This window comes from Glycine max, chromosome 10, assembly GCF_000004515.6.
Source record: "Glycine max cultivar Williams 82 chromosome 10, Glycine_max_v4.0, whole genome shotgun sequence".
Taxonomy (NCBI): Eukaryota; Viridiplantae; Streptophyta; class Magnoliopsida; order Fabales; family Fabaceae; genus Glycine; species Glycine max.
Window position 1 is genome coordinate 51,587,385 of NC_038246.2, and position 13,450 is coordinate 51,600,834.

Consider the following 13,450-nt stretch of genomic DNA (forward strand, 5'->3'; position numbering starts at 1 on the left):
ATGTGAAATGAAATACTTTGATAGCAAAAGAAAATTAATTTGTTTGACTTGAACTTCCGGGACGGTAGGGACACCTATTTTTTGAATGACCAACTAGCTTGTAGATTGAATACCATTTTGGTTGATCTTTTTTTGTTTCTTCTCGTGATTGGATTGTCGCATAATTGTGGTCCTTCATATGATGACCAGTAATCATGGTGACGCATGTCTGTTACCAGGACTTTGTAGACACTTGACACGTAATTCAATGTGCACATTGGACTAACATATTGCAAGTAATCTATATTGATGTACTTACATGCAACAATTACATGTGCATATGGCATGTGCAACTTTTAAGGTTTCCCACAATCACATGTTCTTTGATCCAGCCTCACAGTGAATTTCCCTATTCGACGCCTCTTTCTCGTATTCACTATTTCCTCAATTTGAAATTAAAATCTTTGGCTGTCAAACTATTGAATGAAGTGAGTGTTGGACTTAGTTTCCTCTTCAATGATGAATTTGGCTGAAATAAGTGTGTAAACTTGTCTGGAGGCGATCATTGCATCAGCCTAAGTCCCACGATGAACAAAATATTTATTTAACTTCTCACACATGGCTCTGACCAAGGTTGTGATTGGAAAATTTTAAATTTTTTTGAGCACCGAGTTTAGTGACTCTACCAAATTAGTGGTCATGTGTTTCCACCATTTTCCGTCATCCCATGCCAAGGTCCATTGCTCCCTTGGTATTTGATCAAGCAATGTTGTGTCGTGCGGGTTGTCTTCTTGTAACTCCCGATAGTGGCATAAAAACTCTAGTTGAGTCATGGCATACCCTATGGTTTGAAAAAAAATATATAAATTGGAATGTTAGTTTAATGTTAAATAATTAAATATTGTGCGTTAGGATATAAACAAAATATCTTACCCATTAGGATATAAACAAAATATCTTACCAATACTCAAGACGTTTTTTCTTTTGTCCTCATTTTTGAACTATTTTTTGTAGTTTTGGCCTATGTGCCAAATACATAACACATGTGACGAGTTATCTGCTGTCCACCCACTGTCAGGTTGTCTGTATGTACTTTTGATTGACTCGTGTCTATCAAAGATTAAGCATATACCATGTTGTGGTGTCACATGTGTCCTCAAGTTTTGCAAAAAAAAAAAAAAAAGTGCCACTCATTTGTTGTCTCACCCTCGACAATGGCAAATGTCAATGGAAATATGTTGTTAGCGTCATCTTGTGCAATTGTAATTAACAGTGTCCCTTTGTATCTTCCATATAGCCATGTTCCATTGATTTGCACAATGGGTTTGCAAAATGCAAACACATCATTGCATGCCTTAAATGAACAAAAAAGTCAATGGAATATGACCTTGTTTGGGATTATTTGGTTGGACTCATCCAGTGCAGGAATAGTTTGAATCCTGACAATTGTGCCAGGGATGAAAAGTTGCAAAGTTTGTAGGTATTTGGAAAGTATGTTGTATGACTCTTCCCAATTATCATATACCTGCTCAAGTGCCCATTGTTTTGTCAGCCATGCTTTACGATATGTAATGGTGTATCTGAACTCTTGTCTTACGAATGCGATGAATGTAAGAATGGTTAGTTGCTCATTTTCTTCAACCATCACAAGGATATTTTTGCCTACAAGTTTCGAATCAATCTTATTGTGATCTTGTGAAATGGTTGGCATGACGCATGTGTAAGGTCTTTTTATCATTCTAATTTCCCAAACTTTTAGATTTTTTCTTTCAGACGCTCTAAGTTTCCATTGACACCCTTTAGCTGGGCAACATAAGACCTATGTATCCTTCACACACCTTTTAGCTTTGAAAGTCACATGGTTCTTAATGTGCCACATTTTTACCGCGTGCTCTAGGTCCTCTAATTGATGGAATTGCTGACTAACATACAACTCGTCATCGTGCAAGTCAGATTGTTGTTGTTCGTCCAAAAAATGTCTATAGTCGGGGTTGTCAGGCACTTGGTTGTCACCAACATCAGCGCTATTTGGATATGGACGATAGACATTTTCAGTTGATGTTTGTTGGAAAAGGAATTGTATGTCATTATCGTCGTTGTCGTTGTTGTTGTTGTTCTTGTTCTTGTTGTTGTTGTTCGCCAAAATTTTGTTTTTGTCGTCACTAAAGTCACCAACTACTTCATACGACAACCCATTTTGAGCATAATAGTCATGTGACATTTTGTTGCTTTCAGACTGAGCAACATGGATATTAGTAGTTGGGTCGACATTTAGTTGGGATGACTCATTTAGTTGGGGAGTCATGTCACAGTAGCTTGACGATCCACCAAGCAGTTGTGTGTATAAACTAATGTGGGTATCGAATTCGGTGGATTCAAAATGAGGGACGTAATAATCTTTTGTGGTCGTGTATGAGATTAGTGTGTAAGAGGATGAACCTTCATGGTAGGTTTGAGTATGATAGTCAGTGTATGGTGTTTCGTGAATTTGTGGTGATTAAATGGTTGTTTCGACATTGGCAGTAGAAGAAGGTTGTTGTTCGTATTGTATGAGCAACTGAAAGTCACTTAAGAATTGATGTCGGTTATAGATATCAAACATGTCATCAATTTCCTCATCGTCCCTGATGGTAACAACCTTGTAATTGAACATGCCAGACCCAATAGAAATGGGGTATCGATAAATGACTGTGGTTATGGTTTGACCTCGGTTTAGGCCCATCTTACGTTGGATTTTTTTAAGGCATTCAAGGTGATGTCTCTCCTCATTGAAAGAAGTACATTGTTTTTGTCCTTAAACTCAACGCCCTCGTCACAGTCGGCTACATAAGCATTATGGTAGACTAGGGCAGGGACATTTTCATTTCTGCTTGCCATGGTGACTGGGAGTGATTAGGTTTGGAGACTAAGAGTGTTTTGGTTTGGAGACTGAGAGTGATTTGGTTAGGTAACTGAGAGTGATTTGGTCTGGAGACTGAGAGTGATTTGGTTTTGAGGCTGAGAGTGATTTGGTTTGGTGACTGAGAGTGATTTGGTCTGGAGACAGAGAGTGATTTGGTTTTGAGGCTGAAAGTGATTTGGTTTGGTGACTGAGAGTGATTTGGTCTGGAGACAGAGAGTGATTTGGTTTGGAGACTGAGAGTGATTTGAAACTTCTGTTGTGAAGTGTTTTCTCTGTGTAGAAGAATACGTTTGGAGACCTATTTATAGTGTCGTGGCTATGAATAGATCCAACGGCCTTCATCACACCGATCATTTTAATAGTACAAATTGCCTCCACAGTGTCATGAATAGTGCACCGACAGTTTTTGCGCTCAAAATTGCGTGAACAGTGTCGTAAATAGTGCACCGATAATTTTTGTTTTCAACAATTGATCTACAGTGACGTGAACAGTGTTCTGACGCGAACAGGGACATGAACAGTGTGTCTACAGGATTCCTGATGCGCGCAGTGACATGAACAGTGTTCTGATGCATAAAATATCTCTGTAGGATTCCCGACATGAACAGTAAAGTGAACAATACTGTAAATAGTGGCATGTGCAAATTTTTCTCCACCTATAAAAACCATATCAGACCATACAACTTATTACACTCACCGATTCATTTTAAATATCAGCAACTAAATTTTCAATCGTTTGATTGTGTAAAGGGAGAATGGAGGCAACAATATTGTTATGGAAACAAGATTGTCACCGAGCTTCAAAGATACAAAACATGATAAGTAACAATTAGATGACATTATAACCTTTAATTGTTGTGACAATTATAAAAAAGGTAACTTTTGTTTTACAGGGACAACCACCAATAATCATTTTGTATTGTCATTCGTTGTTTGCTCCTCATCCTTCTTTAATTGAGTCATTGCTTGCTCATACTGGGTTTGCTGATGTGGCAAAATTACACCTCTTCAAAATTGATCATCATCTAGTGATTGCACTTGTTGAGCGATGGAGACAAAAAACGCACACTTTTCATCTTCTGTTGGAGAATGTACAATTACACTGGAGGATGTAGCACTGTAGCTTGGCATAAGGGTGGACGATAGGCCAATCACTGGTGCAACCTATTATGATTGGGAGGAAATGTGTGAACAATATTTGGGTGTTGTTCCACCAAAGGGAGAAGCAATAGTAGACTCTGCCATTAAGCTTAAGTGGTTGCAAGATAATATGTCGTCGCTTCCCTCGGAACCAACACAACAACAATTAGAAGCACACTACAGAGCTTACATTTTGCGACTAATTGGTGGGGTTTTAATGCTAGACAAGACGAGAAATCAGGTTCATTTGATATACCTCACTGTGTTGGCTGGTCTCAACTGAGTCAGGCGGTATAGTTGGGGCTCTGCTTGTCTAACAACGCTATATAAGGAAATGTGTTAGGTCACTAACCCTGATGCCAAAACCATGGGCGGCTGTGCGTCATTGTTGCAATCTTGGGCATGGTATCGCATGCCCTTCATTGCAACAAGAGTTAATCGGACACCATCATATCCGTTGGTTACAAGGTAATATGAGTCTCGAATTCATTATTATATGATTAGCATAGTATGTATTAAATTAATAGTTTTTCATTTATTAGATGGAGTGACAGTTGATTAAGCTTTACTGGTACACCACATGGAGATGTCATCGGTTATAGAATGAGATTAGACTACATGACAACTGAACAGGTAATAAATAAACTGACTTACATAAAAATAATGTTGAATTTTGTGTTTTTAATAATTAATTAATTATTCATTTTGTATTATTTCAGTTCTTGTGAAATCCATATCTCCATTTTTTGGATGCTTTGGAGTCGACAACTTTCATAAACTCCTCCATATGGACAGCCTGCACCCCTCTAATTTGTTTCTCGATAGTAGAATGACACTAAGCGGATAAAGTTAAACTTCAATTCCGCCTCCAACAAGACATACTAGATCCCTCAAGAAACATGGACAAACTTAACAAAATTGACATGCGAGGTCGAACTGTCACAAATTGGACGGAAAAACATGCAAAGTGGATAAGGTATTGACAACAACGTCAATCAATGGTTTTATAGAGACAACCTATTATAGGGCATGCAAAGCATTCTCAGGAGTACATGACGTGGTATCAAAGTAATACTATTTTTTTTTTAAATATGCAATCGTCAAGTGGATTGTCAATAAATTTTGAAACTGGTCAGTCGTCAAGGGCAACAAACATCGTGCAACCAAAATGTAATCCTGCATACACACCAATTCCCCCCGTTACTGATTACATTCCACCCACATACACATCAATCCCCCCATGACAGATTATGTTTTTCCTTGTGCTTCGAACATGGACTACACTCCACCGATTATCCAACCAGATGATTTCTTGAGCAATGTTTTTGGAACTAATTATGGCATGCTAGCATCAGCTCGTGAATACATGCATAGCCTACAGAACGAAGTTGAACCAAGTTTCAATATGATGTTTAGCCAAGATGTTGAAGAGCATAATCCATCATTGCATGATATACTAGACGAATGCCCATGTCGAAATCAGGATGTAATAGGAGACGCCTTCCATGTGAAATAAAACACCATTATGAGGATTAAGTAGTAGAATTTGTTGTATGATGAAAATAGCAATTAACTTATGTTGAACTTTTTGACTTACATTATCTTCATGCTCTTTTAATTTTACAATTTATTTGAGTACCCTCATGACAAACGAAAATGACAACTGAACAACATCGTACAAATACCAAATACATAATAAAAACTAACAAGTAATTAAAAGCAATGCAACAATATATGTTAAATAGTTTATTCTAATTTCATGGAACTATTCAACTTCTGCTCCATCTTCGTCCAAATTATGTCATTAGCGTGAGACACTGATGGTGAAGTATGAACTTCAATTCTGAGTTCCATAATTAATTTTTTAAAACAAACAAATTGTAGCAAACCAGCAGCCCTATATCTTTCTACAAATATTTCCAATATTTTATAAAAAAATAAATGTATTTAACATCCTGACAGCGTAAAAAAGTATTCAACACTTACCATTCAAACTTCACCAAAAACCCGGTAGTTACCATACAAATTAAAAAGATTAGTAGAAAGAGGTAGAAACTTTTTTTTTTACCCAGACATTACCTAAGTAGAAGGAATCTAGTACCACTCAAACTAATAAATTTGTTGGTAAGTATAAAAGAATTTAACTTGTTTATATTATATTCTCTCAGCATTAAGTAAAACGTATTAAATACTTACCATAGAAAGTAAAAAAAAAATTAGTAAGATGTAGAAGAGTTTAAATTATTCACATTAATTTTCTCTTCTTTTTTTTGTGGTGCATCTTAAAAATCTTCTTAATACTTTATATATAAGGTACTAAATCTAAATGAATGAATAAATGCATTTAATGGCTTGGAAACATAAAAACATTCAATATTTATCATACAAAAAATTAGAAAATTAGTAGAAAAATATTGTAAAAGAATATAAAATTATTCATATCGCAGAACTTCGAGTGTGAGGAATCCATCTTAATGGTGACATTTTCTATGATTAATATTCTGACAGGTTATTATTTTTGTTATCAAAAGCGGAGAAACAAGAGAGCGATAGCTTCATCAGTTCCTAAATTTCATCACGGTCATCATAACAGTTACTATACCTAGAGCTAACAGTTAAGAGTAACCTCGTTTGAACATAAAGTGGGAAGGTGACAGTCTCCAGAAGGAAGACGAAATTCACAATTCATATGTATAAATCAGCAAACCTTGCAAGGAAATTAAGCACAAATTTCAGGTCAAGTCAGCTTTCGTGCAATAGTAGAGTCCTGATCAACTTCCTTTCTGGATGCTTCCCAAAGTCGATGTTCAATCCCCAACTTCCTCAGCTCAGAAAGTCCTTGCTCAACTGGAATTTGAAAAATCTACATAAGTAACTGAATCCAAATTTTCTCAAGAATACTAAGCAAGAATTCATCCCTAAACCTACTTAAAGTCATTGTCAACTGGGGCAAAATTAAAGCATATCTATTATGTGTTTTATGAGAAGACTAGCAAAATAGGAGAAAAGTCGGATATGCAAACTAATTTAGCATCCCTAGGTAAATGGGTATGGAAAAAGGAAGCAGAGAGAAGGAACCGTTATCTATGTTTTTGGCACATGGTATATGACATGAACTGTAACCCTAATGCACCCCTAGGCAGAACGCGGGAACTGCAATACATAAAAATTCCAAGCGCATGGATGCTTTTTGAAGTGGCTAATACAAGTCAGACATAACATAAACACGCTCCTGTAAGTCTCCAATAACAAAGAAGACTCTGGTCCTTTAAGGTGTTATTCAACTATGTCTTCCATGATTAAAGGTGATCAGCAGCAAAGCATCGACTCAAGAAATATGTTAATGTTTGACACCTTAATTGAACATTTTCTTTCAAACCAATTAGCACAATACTTGATTGATACATCCATGAGTACTGGTAAGTAAGTAATTAAAAGAAAATTGTTGGATGCTACCATCAACGGCATCATGTGAGGTAGGTGAATGCCCACTCCGACTAATCCAAAACCGAAGACGTTCTTCAGCAATTTCCTCCTCTATACCATGAGCTTTGGCTCTTCTCCAAAAATATGTCAGCCAAGCCTGTCCACGAAGAGTAAATTCACATGGAAGGCATGTTTCAGTAATACAAAGCACACATTTCTAGTCAGACAGTGAGAACCATGAGAGTAAATGTCACCTTCACTGGTTACAAATCCAAACTAGATACGAGCCATCAATATTTATGAAGAGGTTGAGGGGAGGATGAGGTAAATCATTAAAAAGTACATCTTACAAAAAATTAAAATCAAAGAATCATGTAATCCAGAATCTAGAAAAGCATGCCTTCTCGTAGAGAAAAAATGAAATATACTGCAATATACAGACATTCCAAGAAGCTGATAATAATAAATAGCATGAATAGTTCATAAGAGAACAGAATACCTCCTTGAAAAGAACATCCTCAGATTCCTCTGGACTCAATTCTACATAAAAACAAAGATATTTGGCATAGCTTTAACTTAACATTTGCATTTTGCATAAAAGGGACAATGCATAGCTATTTCAGCTAATGATAGGTGGGAGAAAACATACCAAATGCTTCCATAAACTTAGGGTCCCCAGGTGATTTAATATCTGGCAATGGCCAAAAGTGTACAAAATGTTATTAGTACATAAGATGGATTATAATCTGACAGATTTAATGTGTATAAAAACAGTCAAATAGAGAGGCAACCCAAATCTATGCACATTTAATGGATTCACTGTCTTCCAATGAAAATTATCTACAGTCAACCATGTCTTCCTCCCAGTTAGTTGCCTTGCCTCCACTGGAATTTTCCCACAGCCTATTCACTTACGTCAGTGGAGGTTTGCCAGATTGTCAGTGGCCTACCACCCCACCATTGCCACCATCCTGTTTAGTGTGCACTGTGCTCTGATCAACAAGCCCCTGAATATCTTCTGTTCATCCTTCCACACACCTGCATGTGCATTCTAATGCCATTTGATACATAGTCCGATACTCGATGTGCCATTTCTGACTCCAATTGCCATTGGTGTTGCTCGAATCACTAATTTGCTACCCTCTCTTCAAATTTGGCTCCACTGTTTCCCATTATGCTGTAAGCTGATGAGTACGTACATAGCTTAAAGCTAATGACATAATGCTTTAAGCAGATGAGTACATCGCTTAAATCTAATGACAAATGCTTTAAGCTGATGAGTACACTTTCTTAAATCCAACGACATATCTTGTGGGTGTTATTTTGCACCTCATGTTCCGAATCACGGCTAGTGCTGATGCCACAATACCCTAATGGAGGAGACCCCCTATTTTCACCAACTACGACAATGCTCCTCTCTCTACTGACAAATTAGATGGAAGCAACTATAATATCTTTAACAGAAAATTGTGGTTGACTGGCCAAGGCTACAAGGACCACCTCGCCAAGAATTCTTATTCTATGCTTGATGCAGAAGGAGAGAAGATTGATGGTTGACTGCATTTATATTCTAAGCTTGATGCTAGACTGGCTGTGTAGGGGTGATAAAATTCACTATTCATTCCTACTTGAAGGGGATCCTCCATATGAGTTAAAATACAAGAAAAACTTGTTATTTTCAAATTTTTAAACATATTTAAATATAAACGCTAATGCTCTTATATATACTAAGCCTAATCAGTGATAATCAAGAAATAAAGGAATAATATGCACTCCAATAATTACAGATGATATGAACAATATATGATATGATAAAACTTAGCAATCTGATAGTAGATTTTGAAATAAAATTATCTAGTAAAGTTATGAAAAGGCATAAGATTGAGTTTGACTTACACTGATGTAAATCAATTCCTTCTCATGTGTGTGTTTGTGTGGTTTTAAGTATTCTTCTCTTTTATCTCTCTTGCAAGAGTCATAAAAGTACATGATTTGGGTTGAAAATCCACACAACCAAGATAACAAGAATAGTGGCAACAGGACTACAGGAGGAACACATACCTGAGACTAATTGTCGAGCAGAATTTGGACGTCGCTGTTGGGCTAATGCTTGCACAATAGCATCCTCAACCTTGCAGAGGAACATGACAAAAAAAACTTAGATGACTGAATTGCTTGTAACTGAGGAATGTGAATGAAACCTTAAAATATTTGAAGAAAACCTTTAAAGAAGCAAGCTCCTTTAGTCCCATTTCAACTGAAAGCATACTTTCAATATTTCCTTCTCCAGTAAGATCATTTAAGTCAGGAACAAGTTTGCTCCTCTTCTCTATTGCATCATCACCTGCTTAAAAATCACAACAATTATCTCTAGAAAATTCACATGTCCATGAAATAGAATAATGAAAATCATCACTATAAGAAAAAATATAACAGCAAAGATTTGCGCTACTATGCAGCCAAACTAATATGAACTGTAGAGTCCAGATCTTTATTTCATGCCTTTTTCCCAGCATTCCTCCTTAGCCTTTTGTCCAGCAGAAACAACGACCTCGAACGGAAGAGGGGCTAAGGATGACCAAAGTTCATACTTTGAAACTGCAACATCTGCACAGATGCCTATACACCATGGAAAAAGTTACACTAGATAGAAAACAGCAGTAAGTGAATCATGAAATTATTCACTTTATACAAATCGGCTGAATTCAAACTAGATATACAGACAAAGTATAATTTTATAAGCATTCAATCATACAATTTTTTTTATAGTGATACTTAAAAGCCTTGGTAATGTATTCCAGTGCTGCTAAGAGATGCTTTTGAGTTTTGCCTTGACACAAAAAGAAAAACAAAAAGGAAGATAAATCACCAACTACTGTAGCTTAGTTTATTTTGGAGCTATACGTCCCAATATACGAGCAAGCCCAATATGTAATCATCACTTGTTAGTTTAACAATAATACTAACATGAAAAAATGGTGAAAAGATTATAATAAACAGCTCTGAAAGCTCATTCAGGTTCTGTCAAAAGTGATTGACATATGGAGCCAATTGATATTAAAATGGCTCATTAGTCGTGTCATTTAGAGATGTAATAATGCTACTCCTAAAAAAAAAGGAAAAAAGAAGTTAAAACAGACAACGGCTTACCATATTTTGCAGCTAAACCCCAATAACGAGCAAGCCAACACCTCTTTAGAACAACTTCTTCCTGACAAGAAAAAAATCTATATAACAAGTATTCTAAATAACTAATAAATACGAATTTACTCCTGCAACTGTGGAAGTATATACCATTTCTTTCTGAGTTAATATCATTCTTTGAGTCATTGATCGAAGAGCTTTTACTTCAGATTCAGCTCCATTTAACTGTCTCACTGCAGTCTCGGTCTCAACTTTTGCATTCTATTTCAGAGGAAATAATTAAACATATATGGAAGCCTGTGTAGAGAATGTTAAAAAATGGCATATTAACCTCAATTTCAGTCTGTAGAGATGTGATTTCCTTATCAACTCCTTCCTTAGAGTCTTTGGCATTTTTAAGCGCAGCCTGTGAAATATAAAGCTGTATTGAAGGCATTTTTTCACTAGGGATTAAGCAAGAAATGGAACACCCAACTATTTTGGTAAACAATATCTCCATTCTCTAATAGTATAAATTAACAACGTTCACAGTTTGTTTTTTATAATATACAGCTCTACAGTGCAAGTTATCTCCGCATTACCTCTCTTTGACGCAATGCTGCTTCCTTTCTGCAATTTAGTAATATGGGGGTGTCATACACACTATACGTGAAGGAAAACCCATTTGCAACAGTTTAAACATTAATTCAATTACCTGCTCAAGAGTTTGGCTTCCAAAGATACACCTTCTCCAAGGGAAGCAACCTACAAAATCAGAAATAAAAGATTAAAAACTGCACATGCAGACTTGACAGAAATTTCATTGGCACATACACATATATAAACATAATTATCCAAGTCAAGTAATAAAATTTCAAAAGTAAAAAACAGAAAGTTCTATTAATTAGAGAGAAACTCTTTCAAGTATGATTATTCTTTTACTTTTTGGTTACCTGAGGTATAATGGGATGGGATCCAAACTCCCAGCCTAATGGTAAAGGCAGTGACCATTGGGCAAAAAGCCAGATTCTCCTAGCATGGCATGGTAAATTATAATAGCCAACTGGGAGCATAAATACAACCAAGTCTAGCCAGATAAAAATGATGCTAATTATGTTCAATAATAGACAGAATATCAAATCAAAAGCAAGAGCAGAATGTGGATAAAATATGTTTTTGGTCCCTCTAAAATTTTCCAAGCTCGGTTTTAGTCCCTCTAAAATTTTGTCTGTTTTTTGTTCCTCTAATTTTGAAGTGCACTACTTTTGATTCTCAAGCACTATCTAAACCATTTTTTGTCCCTCTTTAAAGTGTTATCTAAACTACTTTGAGTACTAAAGTGTTATTAAATTAATCACAAACTGTGCAGTAAACAAGTACAAATTAGGGAATCCTGTTGCATCAACCAAGAACAAGCGACCATAATTCAGAAGACCATAGTCAATATGTGTAAACTAAAGTACTGTGTACTAAAAATAAACAAAGTCAGCACCTGCTTTTCAAGCTCCCTAACTCTGGCCTCTGATTCCTTGCATCTGTCTTCCTCGAGTCTGAGCTGCATTTTAGAAATACTTGAACACTTAAAAATGATGCCAGTCTATTCACAAGTGGGAGAAAACAAAGTAGATCATGGTACCTTGTCTAGAATACTTTGATTCTCTTCCTGCAGCATATCAACCTGTAGGTAGAGCAGAGATTTGTACATGTGAATTTAGAATGGTCAATTGAATTCTCTTTCATAGAAAGTTCAAAACATGAAAACAATATTTGGCAGAACAAAGTAATTAACCTCATCACAAAGTGTAGAAGCCTCACGCTGATATCCTGAATCTTTTGGTTGAAGGAGTGCAGTATCAAACGGAAATCTGTAAATTTTCCATTAAACTTGTTACATAAACAGTAATGGAGTCCTGAGTTGTTATTGTATTTTAGCGGTTGGTTCTACTTGTACATAAGAATGCATGATAAACAGCACCAAAATGGATCTATTGGTTAAAAGAGAAGATATGAAGTAAAGATGCAGAAAATGCAAAGAGGCAAAAATTAGTGAATGCGGTATGAGAAATTACCTTTTATCTTTGGGCTTATTATTATGAATGGGAGGGTCTAAGGGCGGAACAGGAGCTGGAGTCCTGAGGCTTAGCGGTGGTCTATTACCAGGAGTTGGAGCTGGGCGAAGATACATTGATTCTTCTACGAGGTTCCGAGCTAACTAATTAAGTTAGCAGGAGAATGAGAGTTAGTAAATTATGCATGGGATAGGATAAATGTGAAGAGGAAGGGAAAGAATCGGACCGCAGGAGATGGAGATTTAGCAGAGCCCCTGGAAAGAGAGAGAGGTGGAGGAGCAGTGTAGCGAAATCCAAGATCGTCTTCATCGTCGTCGTCGTCGGCGGCGGCGACGGCAGTCTGAGAAGCCATGACCTGGGCGAGGCGCTGAGCGGCGGCTTTGGCAGCAACATTCTGAGTCCTTTTGACGGTTGAAATTCCTCCTCCAGTGAGGGTGAGCGAAGAGGAACGAGAATGCCCGTTACGCGACTGCGAGTGTGTGTGTGATGGTGACGACATCACATTCCCACCAGATTCGCTGCTCCACTTCCGCTCCATCTCCCAATCTCAATGCTTCCTCCTTTCGCAAATTAATAATTAATGCCTCTTTACTCGTTAGTTAGTCAGTAAGTAGTGCTTCACTTTCTCATGAGTCATGACTCTCACAGTCTCATTTAGTCATGGTGAGAGAAACATGCCAAAAATAAAAAATAAAAACTGTAATTAAATACACGGATTAAATATCTACCGTCTACCGACTACCGCCTACCGCCATTGGGGGATCTCCGCTGTCACTCTCTTCTATTTTCATTCTTGTTTTCGTTACAAGTT

The 13,450-nt window shown here is 36.8% G+C and overlaps 1 protein-coding gene across 1 annotated transcript; it reads right to left on the minus strand.

Annotated features, from left to right (window-relative positions):
* Positions 1-6,511: 6,511 nt before the first annotated feature.
* LOC100798296 (coiled-coil domain-containing protein SCD2) lies at positions 6,512-13,450 on the minus strand. Its single transcript, XM_003536771.5, has 17 exons — positions 12,866-13,450; positions 12,640-12,782; positions 12,360-12,435; positions 12,207-12,248; positions 12,063-12,125; positions 11,286-11,335; positions 11,173-11,200; positions 10,923-10,997; positions 10,742-10,852; positions 10,598-10,658; positions 9,950-10,066; positions 9,670-9,791; positions 9,509-9,578; positions 8,097-8,138; positions 7,947-7,987; positions 7,478-7,604; positions 6,512-6,868 (listed from the first exon to the last, which is right to left on the minus strand). Exons 1-17 carry the CDS (start codon positions 13,175-13,177, stop codon positions 6,759-6,761), a joined length of 1,590 nt encoding a protein of 529 aa, XP_003536819.1. The 5' UTR covers positions 13,178-13,450; the 3' UTR covers positions 6,512-6,758.

Excerpts from the sequence above, each read along its gene's own strand:
- LOC100798296 (XM_003536771.5), bottom strand. The coding sequence starts at position 13,177 with ATGGAGCGGAAGTGGAGCAGCGAATCTGGTGGGAATGTGATGTCGTCA. Across the intron at positions 10,853-10,922 it reads CTCTACAGACTGAAATTGAG|AATGCAAAAGTTGAGACCGA; the intron begins GTTAATATGCCA and ends CCTCTGAAATAG. Across the intron at positions 7,605-7,946 it reads AGGATGTTCTTTTCAAGGAG|GCTTGGCTGACATATTTTTG; the intron begins GTATTCTGTTCT and ends CTTCGTGGACAG.